Source organism: Carcharhinus amblyrhynchos, chromosome 26, assembly GCF_965287045.1.
Source record: "Carcharhinus amblyrhynchos chromosome 26, sCarAmb.v2.hapA, whole genome shotgun sequence".
NCBI classification, from domain to species: domain Eukaryota; kingdom Metazoa; phylum Chordata; class Chondrichthyes; order Carcharhiniformes; family Carcharhinidae; genus Carcharhinus; species Carcharhinus amblyrhynchos.
In genome coordinates, this window is record NC_137349.1 from 10,239,056 (window position 1) to 10,259,844 (window position 20,789).

At 44.8% G+C, this 20,789-nt stretch overlaps 1 protein-coding gene across 4 annotated transcripts in view; it reads left to right on the top strand.

Annotated features, from left to right (window-relative positions):
* Positions 1–10,976: 10,976 nt before the first annotated feature.
* Positions 10,977–20,789, top strand: part of nr2c2ap (nuclear receptor 2C2-associated protein) — a 32,354-nt gene continuing 22,541 nt past the window's right edge. For all 4 annotated transcript variants that reach the window (XR_013889493.1, XM_080212781.1, XM_080212782.1 and 1 more), the window contains exons 1-2: positions 10,977–11,029; positions 19,086–19,176. Coding sequence is in view for 3 of the 4 variants with exons in the window: in XM_080212781.1 (XP_080068907.1) it covers positions 10,992–11,029; positions 19,086–19,176 (129 nt within the window). In the remaining variant the exon portion in view is untranslated. The remainder of the gene's footprint in view (positions 11,030–19,085; positions 19,177–20,789) is intronic.

Sequence of the window (20,789 nt, forward strand, 5' to 3'; positions counted from 1 at the left end):
AGTTTCTGGGCTAATAGTCTAGTGATAATTCCACTAGGCCATCACTTCATTTATAACTATCTCATATTTAACTGTTGTGTTTTGATGTTTAAAATGCTTTAGGAAAGTGTAATCCTAAAACAGGGTGGCACAATAGCACTGTGGTTAGCACAGCTGCCTTACAGTGCTAGAGACCCAGGTTCGACTCCCGGCTTGGGTCACTGTCTGTGTGGTATTTGCATGTTCTCCCAGTGTCTGTGTGGGTTTCCTCCAGGTGCTCTGGTTTCCTCCCACAATCCAAAGATGTGTGGAATGGCCATGCTAAATTGCCCCTTAGTGTCAGGAGACTAGCTAGGATAAATGCATGGGGATAGGGCCTGGGTGGGATTGTGGTTGGTGCAGATGTGATGGGCTGAATGGCCTCCTTCTGCCCTGGAGAGATTCTAATAGAGTATTTGGAGAATTTTGTAAAGTTTAATGAAAAACATTTATTAACAAAAATAAATGTAATCAATGCAAAACTGTGATAGTACGTTAACATTTAACGAAACATTTAATTTTAGCAGCTACAGTGTAATGACTTTCATTAGGCTACTGAGGTGGACCTATTTGAATATGAACTCCCTGACTAAGGGCCAAATTGATGGGACAATCAGAGAACCTCTTGCTTTGTACTTAACCAGGCGTGCAGGTCCTCTGGAACTCCTAGTGTAGACTGCTAACTGACAGCTCTGTATGCTATTGTCAGACTTGTAAATAAAGGGATTTTGGCGAGAACTTATTACAGCAAATTTCTTGCAATAACATATCTTTTTTCTTTCAACACAACAGTTCTGTTGTCTCTGTAAGCAAGGAGGGAAGGGATGGGAAGGTTTGGGCATATTAATTGTACATTTTAGCCTGATTCCTCTCTCATGATCCCTGAAACCACGTCAAAGCCTCAAAAGAAATTCAGTGATTTTCTGAAGCTAAGCTGTGATGTACCAGCGATGGTGAAACCATGACTCATGACTCCGGATTTTCAATCTGCACTGGATTCTGCAATACCAATCAGGCAGAGAATTCACATCAGCTTACAGGAGGCTTACATCTGACGTTTTAGGATTACGCCTTTTCTAGAGCATCTGAAATAGCCCAGTTGCCACTGAAAATGTAAAACTAATTTCACCCTACATCTTAAGAGGCTTCTAAGGATCAATATAGCATCAGGGAGACTCTTAAGATTGGGATAAACAACGCTACTTAACGTTCATAGCAAAATCCAAATGAATGTTAGCTGAAACCTATTACAGACACTTCAAATCCACAATGGTAAATATGGAAGTACTTATTAATGGAATTCATAGTTTGTCATGACAAAGTGGTAAAACAAGTAAATCTTTCACTTTCTCTGCATTTCGTATATTTTAAACACAATTATAAAAAAAAATTAACCCACCCAAACATCTGCTGCTCTACTCCCTAGCACAGAATAAAGTGTGCAAATAGGTGTAAGTAAGTAAGTACTCACTCATCACCAGGGCAAGGAAGCAAAGTTAACGCTATCCCGTCACTTTGCTTCCAGACACTTCAGCGCTTAGATCCTTCCAGCCCAGCCAGAGAGTTGAGCTTTCAGTGCGCAAGTCCATGCATCAGGATTTCCATACTGACGGGGGTACAATCTCTGCAAGTCAGGATCCAGGACAGAAGTTACAGGCCATTACTTCATTGGAGGCAATTCAGAGAAGGTTCACTAGGATGTTCCCCAGTATGGAAGAGTTTTGGAGTGATTGTCTTAAGAGGGAAGATTAAACAGGTTGGGCCTCTACTCATTGGAATTTAGAATGTTCTGGGTTCCCGGGCTCGACTCCCACCACTGCAGATAGGGGAATTTGAACTCAATAAAAAATATCTGGAATTAAGAATCTACTGATGGCCATGAAACCATTGTCAATTGTTAGAAAAACCCAGCTCGTTCGCTAATGTTCTTTAGAGAAGGAAACCTGCCATCCTTACCCGGTCTGGTCTACATGGAACTCTAGAGCCACAGCAATGTGGTGGAATCTCAACTGCCCTCGGGCAACTAGAGATGGGCAATAAATGCTGGCCAGCCAGTGATGGCCATGTCTCTCAAATGAATAGAAAAGAAAAATCCCATCCGAGGTCAATGGACCTTTGCTTGGTCTGCCCCGCCCGCTATGATTCCCGTGGCGGACAGGAAGGGAAAATTCCGCCCTTAGGATTCTTAAAGGTGCTGACAGGATAAACGCTGAGAGGATGTTTCGCCTTATGGGAGAGTCTTGAATCAGAGGGCAATAGTCTCAGAATAAGTGGACACCAATTTTAGTCTGAGATGAGGAGGAGTTTCTTCTCTCAGAGGGTTATGAGTCTTTGGAACTCCTTGCCACAGAGAGCTGTGGGGGCAAAGTCCTTGTGTATACTTAAGGCTGAGATGGATCGTCTTTCAATCAGGAAGGAAATCAAGGGTTACAAGGAAAGGGCAGGAAAGTGGATGTGAGGAATGCCGGATCAACCATGATTCTATTGAATGAGGGAGCAGGCTTGAGGGGCCGAACGGCCTACTCTTCCTATTTCTTATGGTCTTATATGAAGCATAAGTCTGATCCTGTCACTTGCCATTTCATCTTGCTCTCACAGGGGAGGCAGTGGTATAGTGGTATTGCCACTGATCTGGTAATCCAGGGACACAGTGTAATGCTCAGGAGACCTCGGTTCAAATCTCACAATTGTAGTTTTGAATTTCAGTTCATAATAAATCTGAAATTAAAGTCTCTAATGATTACCATGAAAGTATTGTTATTAAAAAAAAAACCCACCTGGTTCACTAAGTTCCGTAAGGGAGGAAATCAGCCAGGCCTACATGTGACTCCAGACCCACGATAATGTAGTTGACTCCTAACTGCCCTCTGAAATTACTTAGCACTCAGTTCAAGGGCAATTAGGGATGGGTAATAAATGCTAGTGTTTGCCAGCAATGCACACATCTCGTAAAAGAAATGTTTGAAAATTTGGCTTTCATGCAGTGCTATTAACAGTTTCTGCTATTTTGTTTTCAAACCGTACTGACCTTTATTCTGCTCTTAACACCAATTCTAGGCCAAAGCTTTAGATCTTAATACTATCATTACCACTCACTTTGTCTTGTGTTCCATAACATATTTGTCATTGAATCTTTCCTGCCCTTTAATCTATCGCTGACCTTCTATTTTGCTCCACTTGTTCCTCCCCTTTTCTCAAGAGCTTAAAACTCACCACATTTCTACTTCTCTCCAGTCCCAAAGAACAGTCATAGTGAACTTGAAGTGTTAACTCTGTTTCTCTCTCCACAGACACTGCCAGACCAGCTGAGCTTTTCCAGTGTTTTCTGTATTTATATTGATTGTTCCAAACCTTTAACCTATTTTGCTTTGCCCCCTCTTTGTGACTAAAGTACCTTGGGATGTTGTTTTGTTCGTGTGTTAGAGGTGCTACTGAAATGCAATTTATCAAAACTAAATTCTGACATTCCTACATGGGAATTCTTCCACAAATCCCAAATGGAGGTGGTTAATTCCACTGACCATTTCCAATTGTCTGCAGTTTATATCTCAGGGTTTATATATTTTTATTTATAACAGTCTGTAACTTTTGGCCCAGATCTTCATGTAAGTTGATTGTGCACCGTACATGTGTGTCAGGGCTACACGCGTGGACATGAACACTGGAAACGTGCAAGTTTAAATTTCTGATTCAGTTTTGTAACAATGCGGCTTTGTTGCAATGATTGGATTTGATTTAATTTATTATTGTTACATGTATTAATATATAGTGAAAAGTATTGTTTCTTGCGTGCTATACAGACAAAGCATACCCTTCATAGAGAAGGAAAGGAGAGGGTGCAGAATGTAGTGTTAAAGTTATAGCTAGGGCGTAGAGAAAGATCAACTTAATGCAAGGTAAGTCCATTCGACAGTCTGGTGGCAGCAGGGAAGAAGCTGTTCTTGAGTCGGTTGGTACGTGACCTTAGACTTTTGTATTTTTTTCCCAACAGAAGAAGGTGGAAGAGAAAATGTCCAGGGTGCAAGGGATCTTAATTACACTGGCTGCTTTGCCGAGGCAGTGGAAGTATAGACAGATTCAATGAGGGGAGGCTAGTTTGCCTGATGGATTGGGCTATATTCACAATTTTTTGTAGTTTTGTAGGTCTTGGGCAGGGCAGGAGCCAGACCAAGCTGTGATACAACCAGAAAGAATGTGTTCTGTGGTGCATCTGTAAAAGTTGGTGAGAGTCGTAGCTGACATGCCAAATTTCCTTAGTCTTCTGAGAAAGTAGAGGCATTGGTGGGTTTTCTTAACTATAGTATTGGCATGGACAATTGGGAATAGCTGGGAAGGCACCAAGGTGGGCATGGACTGGTTTGGCCAAAGGGCCTGTTTCCATGCTGTAATGCTCTATGACTGTCTGACACTGCCAGAGGCAGAGCTGAGGAGTTGCTGCACTATTGTGGGTACTCCCTTTTGTAAGACATCAAACCAAGACCCCCAACTGCCCTCTGAGAGACACTGGGATGATCAACCATCCCGTATTTTACAGCATTACCCTGGGATTTTCCTTGCGTGTCCTGGCATGATGGATTCTTGGCATGCCATTTATGCCGATTCCTCCAGGCAGCCACTGGGGAGACATCTGGAGTTAAATTAAAGTTAAAGTTTATTTATTAGTCACAAGTAGGCTTACATTAACACTGCAATGAAGTTACTGTGAAATTCCCCTCATCGCCACGCTCCGGCACCTGCTCAGGTCAATGCACCTAACCAGCATGTCTTTCAGACTGTGGGAGGAAACCGGAGCACCCGGAGGAAACCCATGCAGGCACGGAGAGACCATGCATATAGTCCCAACACATATATATGGTGCACAATCAACTTAAATCAGGATCTGGACCAAAAGTTACAGACTGTTATAAATAAAAATATATAAACCCTGAGATATAAAGCGCAGCCAATTGGAAATGGTCACACAGACAGTGACCCAAGGCCGGAATTGAACCGGGGTCTCTGGCACTGTGAGGCAGCAGTGCTGATCGCTGTGTCACCGTGTCACCCACATGTCTCTATCTGATGTTGCCCAAACGTCTCTGGTGTCAGTGAACGCGCAGCATCCGGCCTTCAGCACACACTCAGCTGTGAGGGGCAGAGAGGACTGGCCAACCCCAGTAAAAGAATAGAGGCCACATTTCAAGCCAGGGTGACCCTCAAATGAAGGGCCATCCAGACTCGAAACGTTGACTCGATTCTCTCTCCACAGACACTCTCAGACCTGCTGATTTTTTTCCAGCATTCTCAGCTCTTCTTTCAGATTGCAGCATCCGAGGGATTTTGCCTGTAACACACTGCATTGTTCAATAGCTGGATGGTTCGAGGTAGGAGTGGTGAGCAATGGTTAGTGCTGGGTCCTCTGATTCCAGTGACACTGTGAACACTGTCAGCACACTTCAGAGTCAGTAACCTGTGGCCAGAGTTTCTCTAATTCTGGATGGTACATTTGTCTTCAATCTATTGCCACAGTCGTGCCTTGGAAAGGGGGAATAGCACCACCGTGTGGTGTGCTGAGCAATTAATGATAATCATTACACAAGTCTAAATGGTTCGTATTTTTATCAGATTGTGTGTATGTGTTGGAATCATAAAATCCCCATAGTGCAGAAGGAGGTCATTCGGCCCATCAAGCCTGCACTGACAACAATCCCACCCAGGCCCTATCCCTGTAACCTCCCGTATTTACCCTGCTAGTCCCCCTGGCACTCATGGGCAATTTATCTTGGCCAATTAAATTAACCCACATATCTTTGGAGTGCAGAGGGAAACCGGAGCACCCGAAGGAAACCCCACGCAGACCCCGGGAGAACATGCAAGCTCCACACAGACAGTGACCCGAGGCTGGAGTTGAATCCAGGTCCCTGGCTTTGTGAGGCAGCAGTGCTAACCACTGTGCCGCCGTGCCACCCTAAAGTAAATGGATGCGAAACTTTTAACTCCTACAAAGTGTCTGTTGTGTTTGTGGAAAGGATCTCAGGACTAATTGGAGTGGACGGGGAGAGGATGTTTCCACTAGTGGGAGAGAATTATGGAATCATAAAACCCCTGCAGTGCAGAAAGAGGCCATTCGACCCATCGAGCCTGCACCAACAACGATCCCACCCATGGAAACCCGTGCAGACATGGGGACAATGTACAAACCCCACACTGACAGTCCCCTGAACCCAGAATTGAACCCAATTCTGGCACTGTCCCTAGCACTGAGGCAACATTGCAAACCACTGTGTCATCATGTCGCCCTGATTGAGAATAGAATAAAATTATTTGCTCCTTAGAGTTGCAATACTTGAATCCCTGGTTCTGAATTTATTTCTGTATTGTAGGGGAGGAAGTGTCTGTCATCTACGACACTACTTCTAAAATGATTGTTTCCTCCAGTTTAGTTACTTTTTACAGTGAGGCACTTTTACCTGTTCTCAACAGCCGATTTTCCTCCATTATTTTGTAAGCTCATCAGCCTAGTGATGTCTTCAAAGAAAAAAAATGCATAAAATTTGTGCTTAACCAATTTGAATGAAGTTTACTCTCCAAAAATAGCTACTTATAGGCTCATTTAAAAAAAGCAGACATCTGTCAAATTAACTGCATAAGTAAAGGAAAATGTCTAATTCATTCTAAGACAAGATTTTTCAAAGACACCTGAAAAGTTATACAAAAGTCAAAGTATGAATTCAAATCAGTATCAAAACTTTAAATGAAATATTCACAACATATACATTAACTTTCTATCAATGAAGGATCATTAGTAAAAAAAAATGGTAGATTAGGAATGGTGGTTGTCCTGTTATATGCTATTTTGCTATTTTGAGAGACTAGAACTCCAGGGCACAACCTCAGAGTGAAGGGTTGTTCCTTTAAAACTAAGGTGAGGAAGAATTTCTACAGCCAGAGGGTGGTGAATCTGTGGAATTCATTGCCACAGAAGGCTGTGGGAGCCAGGTCATTGAGTGTCTTTAAGACAGAAATAGATTCTTGATCAATAAGGGATCAAGGGTTACGGGGAGAAGGCAGGAGATTGGGGATGAGAATCGTATCAGTCATGATTGAATGGCGGAGTGGACTTAATGAACCAAATGGATTAATTCTGCTCCTATATCTTATGGTCTAATGGTCTTATGTAGAAGGAGCTTTCTCCCTAACAGCACATTGGGTGTATACTCTGGGCTGATTCCTCGATGTTCCCATACAGTGGAGCGCAGTCTACTGAAAGCAGAGCTTGCCTTTGCTATTCTGCAGTTAACTTCTGTATCAATAGTCACTGCTTGGGAGAGGGTGCTGCCGAGATAAGTGAACTGGTCCACTGCCTGTAGTGTCTGTCCAATGATTGTGATTATGGGTTTTGTGTACGGTGCATGAGGAGCAGGCTGGTGCATGACTTTGGTCTTTTTAATGTTGATGGTGAGCCCAAATTTGTCACAAGCCGTGGAAAATTTGTCCATACTGACTTGCATCCCTGGCTCTGAGCCAGTATACAGGGCGCAGTCATCAGCAAAGAGGAAGTCTCTCACAACAGTCTCCTTCACTTTGGTAATAGCTTGAAGCCTCCTCAGGTTGAACAGCTTCCCATCCACTCTGTACTTGAGGCTGATTCCAGCAACACTGTCCTGGAAGACATCATTCAGCATGGCAGTAAACATCATGCTGAACAGTGTGGGTGCGAGCACATAGCCCTGTTTGACGCCATTGGTGATTGGAAATGCCTCAGAGAATTCTCCGGCATCCAGTACACTGGCCATCATGCCATCATGGAACTGACGTACCATCTGAATGAACTTTGGCGGGGGGCAGCCAAACTTTGACATGATCCTCCACAGGCCTTGTCGGCTGACAGTGTCGAAGGCTTTCACGGGGTGAACAAAGGAGCTCGCGATTCTGCTCCTGACACTTCTCCTGAAGTTGGCGCACAGCAAAAATCATGTCAATAGTCTCGCGACCTTTGCAGAAGCTGCACTGTGACTCTGGAAGCAGGCCCAGCTCCAGATGAGTGACCAGACGATTCAGCAGGACTTTTGCGAGGGCTTTTCCTGTGATGGAGAGCAGTAAGATTCCTCAGTCGTTGTCGCATACTTGCCGATTGCCCTTCCTCTTGTAGAGGTGTATAATGAAAGCATCTTTAAGTTCCTGAGGAATGGATCCTTGCTTCCAAAAGGACTGGAACAACTCGGTGAGCTTCTCGAAAAGTACAGGACCAGCAGCTTTAAAGATCTCTGTGGGTATGGCATCTGCCCCTGGGGCTTTGCCACTGGATAGCTGGCTGACAGCTTTCGTGACTTCGGCTACTACCGGTGGGTCACCCATGGATTTGTTGATATCGACCTTGGAAATCCTGTCTATTGCCTCATCATTAATGGATGACGGTGGGTTGAGGACAGCTCAATTAGAACAAGGAAAGGAACAGTGCTCTTTTTTCTCTACTTTACATCTCTCTCCCTCTCTCTCCAGTGTCATCAGGATTAGAATTAGACTTCCTAACTTACAGTTGTAAGCAAGTAACACTGACCTTTTATTGTCAACAAAACAAAATTCAATTGGTATTCTTCTTTAAGAAAGAAAAATTGGCCCCAAAGTTTGTTACTACCTGAAACCAGATGTGATGTTAGTGGTAACCATGACATCGCATAAGACAAAAGAAACACTTTTGTTTAAAAGTTGTCTTTCACAACCTCATGGCAACACAAACCACTATGCAGCCAATAAAGTATTTTTGAAGTGAAAACACTGTCTTTGTGTAGGATATATGGCAGACAGAAAAACTGAGGTCTTTCCTGCCCCAAGAGGGCAAGACAGTTCCTTTGTTTAATGTCTCACTCTGCAGTTCCAACAGCGCAGCACTCCCTCAGTGCGGCAATGGAAGGGTCAGTCTGATATTGGGCTCAGGTTTCTGGAGTGGGACTTGAAGCCACAACCTTCCGGCAGAGAGGCAAGGCTGCAACTGGTGCCAACATCTCCTTTTGAGGAAGGTTCAGAATAAATTCAGCGTTGAGCCTCGTCATAAAAGCTCTGACGTGGAGATGCTGGCGTTGGACTGGGATGGGCACAGTAAGAAGTCCCACAGCCCCAGGTTAAAGTCCGACAGGTTTATTTGGAATCAGGAGCTTTCAGAGCGCTGCTCCTTCATCAGGTGAGTGATGATCAGGCGAGCACTCACCTGATGAAGGAGCAGCGCTCCAAAAGCTCACGATACCAAATAAACCTGTTGGACTTTAACCTGATGTTGTGAGACTTCTTACTGTGGCCACAAAAGCTCAGGCAGAGAATCAAGAGACAAGACACATAACACCAATTATCGTATTTCAATTTTTATTGTGGATCGGTCTTGATTTCTTGGGTTGGGGTGGGATGGGAGATGGGGGAGGGAATGTGTGAAGCTGTCCTCTCAGGTGGAAATGGAAGGTTCCGTAAATGTTGTTTCGAAGACGAGCAGGGAGGCTCTCCCCAGTGCTCTGGCCAATATTTATCATTCAATCAACATTGCTAAAAACAGAGTATTTGGTCATTAATATCTTGCTGTCTGTGGGATCTTGCTGTGCATAATGTTCCTGCTGTGTGCCCTACCTACATTACATCAGTGGCTGCTGAGCACTTTGGGAATTGCAGTGTAGAAAGAGGCCATCTGGCCCACTGAGTCTGCACCAACTCTCCGAGAGGGCACTCACCCAGGCCCTCCACCCTCAGCTCTATCCCCATAAGCCCGCGCATTTCCCTTGCCTAATCCATACTGTGAGAGGAAACTGGAGAACCCAGAGGAAATCCACGGGGAGAACTTGCAAACTCCGCAGTCACCCAAGGCCGGAATTGAACCCGGGTCCTTGGCGCTGTGAGGCAGCAGTGGTAACCCCTGGGCGACACAATAACACAGTGGTTAGCACTGCTGCCTCAAGCGCCAGGGACCCAGATCAATTCTAGCCTCGGCTCACTGTCTGTGCAGAGTTTGCACATTCTCCACGTCTGCGTGGGTTTCCTCCGGGTGCTCCGGTTTCCTCCCACTCTCCAAAGATGTGCGGGTTAGGTTGATTGGCCGTGCTAAATTGCCCCTTAGTGTCGGGGGAGTAGCAGGGCAAATGTGTGGGGTTACAGGAATTGGGCCTGGGAGGGATTGTGGCTGGTGCAGACTCGATGGGCTGAATGACCTCCTTCTGCACTGTAGGGGTTCTATGAACCACTGTGCCACCATGCTGGAGCAGGGTCCTTTAGGTGCTTAATGCAAAATCTTTTCTGCTCCTCCCAGGTTTAGAAGCTTAGGGTTTATTTTGAGCAACCTTGGATCAGAAATTTGCTGAATCAATTTGCACTCCCTCAGTTCTGAGCATAACCTGGGCCAACACTTCAGTGCAGTAACTATGGGAATGTTTATGTGGGCCTCTTTTGGATGAAGTTTTTAACTGAATGCCCATCAGCCTTGAATGCAAAGGACCCCACGGCACTATTCTTAAAGAGCAGGAACATTCTCCCCAGCCAACATCTTTCCCAACAACAGCTCTGAGGAAATTGGTTGACAGCTCGTTACATCTATGCTGTTTGTGGAACCTTGCTGTGCACAAATTGGCTGGTGTGTTTGCCTCCATGACAACAGTGGGGATAATTTAATTCATTGAATGTGAGGTGCTTTCAGGATGTATTGAGGCAGAATCCAGCAACTCTTTACATACAAGTTCCTTGATCCATGGACGAAATACCTTTGTCATCCTGATTTAACCTGCTATTAATACAAAAGTCCATTTGCAACAAATTATTGTTGGTAATAATAAAGTGCATATACGTTTCTATTATAAATACATTCAGCTAATGTACATCCTACACTGGTCTGTGTCAGTGCAATGCAGCGTGTGCAGCCTGTGTGATTGACAGGGTCACCGGGTCAAGCCTCAATCCGCTTTGCGGCGTTCGCCCAAAGTGTCGTGAATGGTCGGCAGGCGGAATCGCTTTGCGGCAAGATGGCGGAGTCGTTGGTGTGTGAGGAGACGGAGTGCAGGTGAGGAGAGGAGAGAAGAGGAGGGAGAGGAAAGGAGGATTGTATGGGCTGAAGGGGAGGAGGGTATGGGGGGGCTGAGGGGGAGGAGGGTATGGGGGGGCTGAGGGGGAGGAGGGTATGGGGGGGCTGAGGGGGAGGAGGGTATGGGGGGGCTGAGGGGGAGGAGGGTATGGGAGCAGCACAGGATAGTGTGGGGGCAGGAGAGGACCGTATGGGGGATGGGCATGGTTGGAGCAGGCGATGTCATGGAGGATTGGGCGAGGGCATGGGGGAGGAAGGGAGGAGAGTATGAGGGAGAGATGGGGAGGCAAGGGAGGGAGGAGGAGGGTATGAGGGATAATGAAGACCCTGGGACTAGGGGATCTGAGCGAGGTCCCGGAGAGGGAGAGGAACGTAGTGCCAGGAGGAGGCCATTCTACGCATCGAGCCAGCACTGACTCGTATCTTACCCACTTCACCCCTGTAACCACACATATTTATCATGGCCAATCCATCTAACCTTTTTTAAATTCAGTTTTATACTAAACTAAATTTATTAATGGGATCGTTGACTGGACAGCATTTATTGCCCATCCTGAGTTGCCCTTGGAGGGCAGTTGAGAGTCAACTACATTGCTGTAGCTCTGGAGTCACATGTAGGACAGCAGATTTCTCTGCGTGTTTTTTGGACTGTGGGAGGAAACCAGAGCACCCAGAGGAAATCTACGCTGATATGGGGAGAATGTGCAAACTCCACACACACACTGATGCAATCTGGGAGTTGAATCTGGGTCCATGTTGGTGCTGTGGGTCAGTGTGGTTGATTTGATTCATTATTGTCGCATGTATTGGGATACAGTGAAAAGTATTGTTTCTTACAAGTTATACAGACAAAACTTACCAAAACCCATGCCGACACTATAGTTAAGAAAGCCCTCCGACGCCTCTACTTTCTCAGAAGACTAAGGATATTTGGCATGTCAGCTACAACTCTCACCAACTTTTACAGATGCACCATAGAAAGCATTCTTTCTGTTGTATCACAGCTTTGTATGGCTCCTGCTCTGCCCAATACCACAAGGAACGACAAAAGGTCATGAATGTAGCCCAATCCATCACGCAAACCAGCCTCCCATCCATTGACTCTGTCTTCAGCAAAGTAGCCAACATAATTAAGTACCCTGTGCATCCCGGACATTCTCTTTTCTTCCTTTGGGAGAAAGATACAAAAGTCTGAGGTCACCTACCAACCGACTCAAAAATAGCCTCTTCCATGCTGCTGCCAGACTTTTGAATGGACTTACCTTGCATTAAGTTGATCTTTCTCTACGCCCTAGCTATGACTGTAATACAACATTCTGTCTCATTTCCTTCTCTATCAAGGGTATGTTTTGTCTGTATAGTGCACAAGAAACAATACTTTTCACTGCATGCTAATACATGTGATAATAAATTAAATCAAAATCAAGTTCATAGAGTACATGGGGTGGAGGAAAGGATAGGGTGCAGAATGTAGTGTTACAGTCATAGTACTTGTACGAAGGGGTTTATGTTGTTGCTGTGGGTCAGTGTGGTTTCTGTGGGGGTCCATGTTATTGCTTTGGGTTGCTGTGGGAGGGGGTCCATGTTGTTGCTATGGGTCACTGAATGTTATGGAGGGGGTAAATGTTGTTGTTAAGGATCAATGTGGTTGTTTTGGGGAGGGGTGCATGTGGTCACCCCATGGACCATGTTGGTGTTGCAGTGACTCCAGGTTTTGGAACATAATAAATAGGAGCAGGAATAAACCATCCTGCCGCTCGAACCAGCTCTACCATTCAATATGATCATGTTTGGTCTTTGATTTTAACTCCATTTTCTGATCTGCTCCTCCTATCCCTTGATTTCCCCAAGAGATCACTGCCCATCTCAAATGGTAAATTTAGTCAATGGCAGAGCATCCAGAGGGTACCTGGGTTAAGGAATTCCAAAGATTCACAGCCCTTTCTCCTGGTCTCAATACGAAATGCTGGAAAATCTCAGCAGGTCTGACAGCACCTGTGGAGAGAGAATGGAGGCACTGTTTTCAATGTGGATGATCCTTTGTCAGAGCTTCATTATCCAGACTCAACAAAAGGCTCTAATCAGCTCAGATTTTCCAGCGTTTTTTGTTTTGGTTTCAGATTCCAGCATCTGTAATATTTTGCCTAACCCTTATTCAGAGGCTGGGCCCCCACCTTCTAGATTTCCCAGCTTGGAGAAAAGCTTTGCTATGTTGACAACCTGACAAGTCCCTTCAGAATCTTGTGTCTTTCAATGAGATCTCCCCTCATCTAATTTCCAGGGAGCATAGGCCGATGGACAACCCACTAGCCCAGGAACCAATTTAATGAACATTAACCCTATTGCCTGCTCGGCAATCTATTGTTCCCTGAACATACGCCAAAATCCTTTTATTTTAGCAAGACTCCCTAATTCTTGTACTCCAATTCCCTAGCAATAAAGGGCAACATCTGCATCATAGAAAGCATTCTTTCTGGTTGTATCACAACTTGGTATGGCTCCTGCTGTGCCCAAGACCGCAAGGAACTACAAAAGGTCATGAATGTAGCCCAATCCGTCACACAAACCAGCCTCCCATCCATTGACACTGTCTACACTTCCTGCTGCCTCGGCAAAGCAGCCAGCATAATTGCGAGTTAACTGGGAGGCAGCAGAGTAGTGGTTTTGTTCCTGGTCTAGTAATCTAGAGACCCAGGGTAACGCTCTGGGGACTCTGGGTTTGAATCCCACCATGTCTGATGACAAAATTTAAATTGAATAAAAACCTGGAATTAAAAGTTTTGTAATGACCACAAACCATTGCGACTGTTGGAAAAACTCATCAGATTCACTAGCGTAATCGACTTCAGGGGGCATACATGCCCCTGTCTACATCAATGGGGACAAAGTAGAAAGGGTCAAGAGCTTCAAGTTTTTAGGTGTCCAGATCACCTACAGCCTATCCTGGTCCTCCCAGGCCAACACTACAGTTAGGATAGCCCACCAATGCCTCTGCTTTCTCAGAAGACCAAGGAAATTCAGCATATCAGCTACGACTCTCACCAATTTTTACAGATGCACCGTAGAAAGCATTCTTTCTGGTTGTATCACAGCTTGGTATGGCTCCTGCTCTGCCCAAGACTGCAAGGAACTACAAAAGGTCATGAATGTAGCCCAATCCATCACGCAAACCAACCTCCCATCCATTGACACTGTCTACACTTCCTGCTGCCTCGGCAAAGCAGCCAGCATAATTAAGGGCCCCACGTACCCTGGACTTTCTCTCTTCCACCTTCCTTCAGCAGGAAAAAGATACAAAAGTGTACGGTCATGTACCAACCAACTCAAGAACAGTTTCTTCCCTGTTGCTGTCAGACTTTTGAATGGACCTACCTTGCATTAAGTTGATCTTTCTGTAAACCCTAACTATGACTGTAACACTACATTCTGCACTCTCTTGCTTCCTTCTCTATGTATGGTATGCTTTGTCTCTGTAGTGCCCAAGAAATAATACTTTTCACTGCATGTTAATACAAGTGACAATAATAAATCAAACTAAAGTCCTTTAGAGAAGGAACTCTTCTGCCCTTACCTGATTAGGCCTACATATGACAGCAGTGTGGTTGACTCATAAATGCCCTCTGAAATAGAGTCATAGAGATTTACAGCATGGAAATAGGCCTTTCGACCCAACTTATCCATGCTGCCCTTTTTTTAATCACTAAGCTAGTCCCAATTGCCTGCATTTGGCCCATATCTCTCTATACCCACCTTGCACATGTAACTGTCTAAATGCATTTTAAAAGACAAAATGGTACCTACCTTTACTACTACCTCTGGCCTAGCAAGCCACTCAATTCAAGGACAATTAGGAATGGGCATCAAATGCTGGCACAGTCATGGACTCTCACATCCCATGAACAAATAAAAAAAAATTTGCGTTTCCAATTGCTTGCTGTATCTGCTTGCTAACTTTGTGTTCCTTATACGAGTCTTTCCAAACATTTAAAAGCTTCACATCTTTTAAAAAATATTCTGTCTTTCTGATTTTACTAAATTCTACTAAAGATAACAGCATCACACTTCCCCACGTCATACTCCATCTACCACTTTATTGCCTACTCACTTAACCTGCCAAAATCACTTTGCACCCTCTTTTGGTCCTCCTCACAGCTCACATTCCCACCTCTGTTTGTATGGACAACATATCTCTTTAGGACAATTAGGGATGGACAACAAGTGATATCCGAGCCAGCAACACCCACATCCCATGAAAGTATGAAAAGAAACAGATACGTTCACAGTAACTTTATTGCAGTGTTAATGTAAGCCTTACATGTGAGCAATATATAAACTTAAACTTTAACATTACTCTCAGTCGGTGGCACAGTGGTTAGCACTGCTGCCTCACAGCGCCAGGGACCTGGGTTCGATTTCCGGCTTGGGTCACATTCTCCTCGTGTCTGCATGGGTTTCCTCCAGGTGCTCCGGTTTCCTCCCACAGTCCAAACATGTGCGGGTTAGATTGACTGGCCGTGCTAAATTGCTGCTTAGTGTCAGGGGGACTAGTTAGGGTAAATGCATGAGGATAGGGCCTGGGTGGGATTGTGGTCGGTGCAGACTCAATGGGTTGAGTAGCCTCCTTCTGCACTGTAGGGAGTCTATGATTCATGTGTTCAATAATGTAGATTATAAATAGCTGAACCCCCCCACCCCCAATCCCCAACTCCATAAGCCACTATTTTCCTTATTAATTTTTTATGTGGCATCTCATTCACAACGTTGTGGAAGTCTAAGCACGCCACATCTCTTTATTTACCCTGCTAGTTACATTCTCAAAAGCTGCTAATTTAGTCAAGCATGATTTCCCTTTTGTAAAACCATGTTTACTCTGTCTGATCATACTGTGCTTTTCTGAATGCATTGTTAAGACTACGCTAATAATAGCTTCCAGCACTTTCCTGATGACTGATGTCAGGATAATTGGTCTGTAGTTCTCTTGTTTTCTCTCCCTCTTTTTCTGAATAGCAGTGTTACGTGTGCTAACTTCCAGTCTGCTGGGAGCGTTCCAGAATCTGGGAGATATTAGGAAATTGTTGCCAGCACATCTCTTCACCTCCCTCTTTTTTAGAAGCCTCAGGTATGGGCTGTCAGATTTTTGGGTTTGTCAGCTTTTAGCCTGTCCAGTTTCTCTGCTTTATTTCTGCTGTCACTAATTGCTTTAAGTTCCTCACTTGCAGCCCCTTGATTACCTTTTATTTCTGACGTTATTTGAATCTTGTACTGAGAATGATAAAGAACAATGAAAATTACAGCACAGGAACAGGCCCTCCAACCACGCTGCCTGTCTGAACTAAAACCCCCTATCCTTCCGGGGACCATATCCCTCTATTCCCATCCTATTCATGTATTTGTCAAGGTGCCTCTTAAAAGTCACTACCGTATTCGCTTCCAGTACGTCCCCCAGCAACAAGTTCCAAGCACCCACCATCCTCTCTTTAAAACACTTGCCTCGTTCATCGTCTTTAAACCTTGTCCCTCACACCTTAAACCTAGTAATTGACTCTTCCACCCTGAGAGAAAGCTTCTGACTATCCACTCTGTCCATGCCCCTCATAATCTTGTAGACTTTTATCAGGTTGTCCCTCAACCTCTGGCATTCCAGTGAGAACAAATCAAGTTTCTCCAACCTCTCCTCATAGCTAATGACCTCCTGATGTGGAGATGCCAGTGTTGGACTGGGGTGAGCACAGTAAGAAGTCTTACAACACCACTCACCTGAGAAAGAAGCAGTGCTCTGAAAGCTCATGATTCCAAATAAACTTGTTAGACTATAACCTGGTTTTGTGAGACTTCTACTGAGAAGACAGACACAAAACATTGTTCACTATCCACTCAAAGGATAATTTCTCCCATGTGTCTCTAAGAGATTATGGTTTACCCAGTTGCTGCTGATTTACTCTCACGCTTGGTGTGCGCTCAATATCTGCCCCGCCTGATTATTTCAAATAATACAAAATGTAATCCTTTGCTGAGAATATTTTGCTTAGCTGGCTCAGTTTATAAACTCTCTGTCTGGTGTGATACTGAACCTCAAGGAGCAGGAAACCCTCCCCAAGCTTCTTCCCCTGGAATTAGTCTGATGAGTTAATCTATCTCAGTTTTGTCGTTGGGCTGAAGGCTGAAAAAGTACCCTTCGCACCCTGGATTCGAGAGAGACAAAAGCTGGTTGGAGCCCCTACTCCTTGGTGTTGCGATTCCCTACTATTCAAATTACTTCCTTGAAAATTGATGTTGCCACAGCTGAATAACATGCACTGTATCGCTGGACTCATTTTTAAAAATCCATCCATGGGATGTGGGCATCGCTGGCATTTATTATCCATCCAAGGTGGTGATGGTGAGCTACCTCCTTGAACCTCTTCAGTCAGTGTGGTGTAGGTACGCCCACAATGCTAGGTGCTCTGTAGCTGTTTCATACATAGAATTCCGACAGTGCAGAAGGAGCCCATTGAGCCTAAACCAACTCTCCAACAGAGCACCTTAACCCAGGCTGTATCCCTGTAATCCCATGTATTTACCCTAATAATCCCCCTAACCTAACACCAAGGGGCACTTTGCCATGGCTAATCAACCTAACCCATACATCTTTGGAATGTGGGAGGAAACTGGAGCACCCAGAAGAAACCCACACAGACACGAGTAGAATGTGCAAACTCCATACGGACAGTCACCCGAGGCCAGAATTGAACCCGGTTCCCTGGCAACAGTCTTAAATGCTGCCACCATGCCACCCTGAGTAGTTTGGTAGACCAATTAAGCATATTACTGTAGCTCCAGCATCCCATGGAAGCAGACTAGGTAAGGATGGCAGATTTCCATCATGACGCTCAGTCATGATGCAGTGTGTGACTGGCTGCCGGATCTTACAATTCTGTCAAAATAACAGGCAGCATGGTGGCACAGTGGTTAGCACTGCTGCCTCACAGCACCAGGGACCCGGGTTCGATTCCCGACTTGAGTCACTGTCTGTGTGGAGTTTGCGCGTTCTCCCCGTGTCTGCATGAGTTTCCTCAAATGGTCCAAAGATGTGCAGGTTAGGTTCATTGGCCATGGTAAATTGACCCGAGTTTCAGGGGGATTAGCAGGGTAAGTACATAGGGTGGGGTTGTTGTTGGTGCAGGCTTACTGGGCAGAATGGTCTTCTGTACTGTAGGGATTCTATGAACAAGTTTTGGACCAGTGGCAGCTTCATGTGGAGTTGCTGTGGGGTTAATGAAGTGCTTTTATTTATCTAATGAATGCAAAACTCACCTGAACTTGAAAATTTATTTGATTTTTCTTTAAAAAGTGAAGGACTTTCTACCTCAACCTCTCCCTGCGCTCTGTAAAGAAATCTCTCTCCTCGTTCTCAGTAATAGATGAGTTTTTAATCAGGGAGACAAGTTTAATCCCACTAGAGTTGCGAGGAGGTGTTCCCTTTGTGGCTTCAGGGACATCTGAGGGAGTGCTGCATTGTTGAAAGTGTCATCTTTTTGTGGTGAAGTTAAACCAAAGCCCTGTTTGCCTTCTCAGGTAGACCTGAAAAGGATCCCAAGGCACTATTTTGAAGAATAGCTAATGGTGTTCTCCCACGGCCAACACTTTGCCTTCACCCCAGAAACAGAATATCTGGTCATTGTCACATTGTGGGATGTAACTGTTCGCAAATTGACATTCTCTGAATTGCAACAATGACTGCGCTTCAGATATATTGTTGGCCGGAAAGCACTTTTGTGTGTCCTGAGATAGTGGAAGTTGCTATATAAATGATATGGAGATGCCACTGTTGGACTGGGATAGGCACAGTACGAAGTCTCACAACTGCAGGTTAAAGTCCAACATGTTTACTTGGAATCAGAGCTTTCAGAATGTTGCTGAACGAGATGATGAGGAGTGGCGCTCTGAAAGCTTGTGATTCCAAGTAAACCTATTGGACTTTAACCTGCTGTTGCTATATAAATGTGAGTCTTTTCTGACCATGTTATCAAGCACAAATTCTACTTTTTGTCCATAGGGTGAGTTCTGTCCTTAATCGTGACGTGAAGCAATTTGGAAAGAAGTTCTTGTTTGATCATAATGAGGAGACCTGCTGGAACTCCGATCAGGTAAGTAACATTGGATGGATTGGGAACAGCTGGGATCCCCGGGAAATGTTTACTCTGAGATGAAAGCAAAATACTGCGGATGCTGAAATCTGAAACAAAAGCAGAAAATGCTGAAAAATCTCAGCAGGTCTGACAGCATCTGTGAAGAGAGAATTGAGCCAACATTTCAAGTCTCGTTGACCCTTTGTCAGAGCTCTGATGGGGCAAAGGGAATGTAAATGAGGATATAGAAGGCTGAGAAGTTGCTAAAAGTGTCCATTAAGTGATCAAAGGTGTAAACGGCAGTACAGATTGTGAAGGATGAAGTGAGATGAAATAAAATCAAATTAGTGGAAATAGGGTACAGGTGGATCTATCTGATGAAGGGTCATCCAGACTCGAAACGTTGGCTCTATTCTCTCCCTACAGTTGCTTTCAGACCTGCTGAAATTATCCAGCATCTGCAAGATTTTGCCTTTAAGTACCATCCACAGATTGCACTGCAGCAACTCACAAGGTTCCTTCAATAGCCATTCCAAACTTGTGACCTCCACCACGTAGAAGGATAAGGATAGAAAACACTACCAACTGCAAGTTCCCCTCCAAGCAAGCTATGTCCTAACTTGGAACTACATTGCCATTCCTTCACTGTCACAGGGTCAAAAATCCTGGAACATTCTCTCTAAAAGCAGTGTGGGTGTCCCTATATTGCATGGACAGCAGCTGTTCAGGAAGGCGGCTCACCACCACCACCTCAAACGCAATGGGCAATAAATGTTGGACTAGTCAGCGAAACTCTCATCCTCTTGAAAGAGTAAAAAATATCCTGATTGTGCAGTACTCGCCTGCTTTGTATGATGAACTCTGTGCTGTCAAGAGAACGAAAGTGAATCTCTTTGATGCTATTTTTTGTCAGAACATATCGATTGATCTCCCCCTCCTCAGATGCATGTGTCTGGTTTGCCCTAGGAACTCCTTCAAACAGAGCATTAGGGGAGATTAGAAAGAATAACTAAGGAAGAACTGTTTTCAATGTCAGGGTGGGGGTGTCATAGAACCATAGAAAAGTTACAGCACAGAAGGAGGCCATTTGGCCCATCTTGTCCATGCCAGCTCAAGGACACCCAGGTGCCCTTTCTAATCCAATTCCTATACCAGACCGTAACCCTGTAGCTTACAGCATTTAAGGTGTAGGTCCAGGTGCCTTTTAAAAGAGTTTAGGGTCTCTGCTTCCACCAGCAACTCAGGCAGTGTATTCCAGATACCCACCATCCATCCTCTATAAAAAGGTTCGTCCTCATGTTCCCCCTACACCTTCAGTTTGCATCAGTGACGCACATTTAAGGTAATTAGCAAAGTAACCTGAGCAGAGATAATGAGGGTTTTTTTTTTACACAGCGAGTTGCTGTGATCTGGAATTTGTTCTCAGAATGGTGAAAGCAGTTTCAACAATGACTTTCAGAAGTTAAAGTTTATTTAGTCACAATTAATACTGCAATTAAGTTACTGTGAAAATCCCCTAGTCACCACAGTCCGGCGTCTGTTTGGGTGCATGCACCTAACTAACACGTCTTTCAGAATGTGGGAGGAAACTGGACCACCTGGAGGAAACCCACGCCGACATGGGGACAACG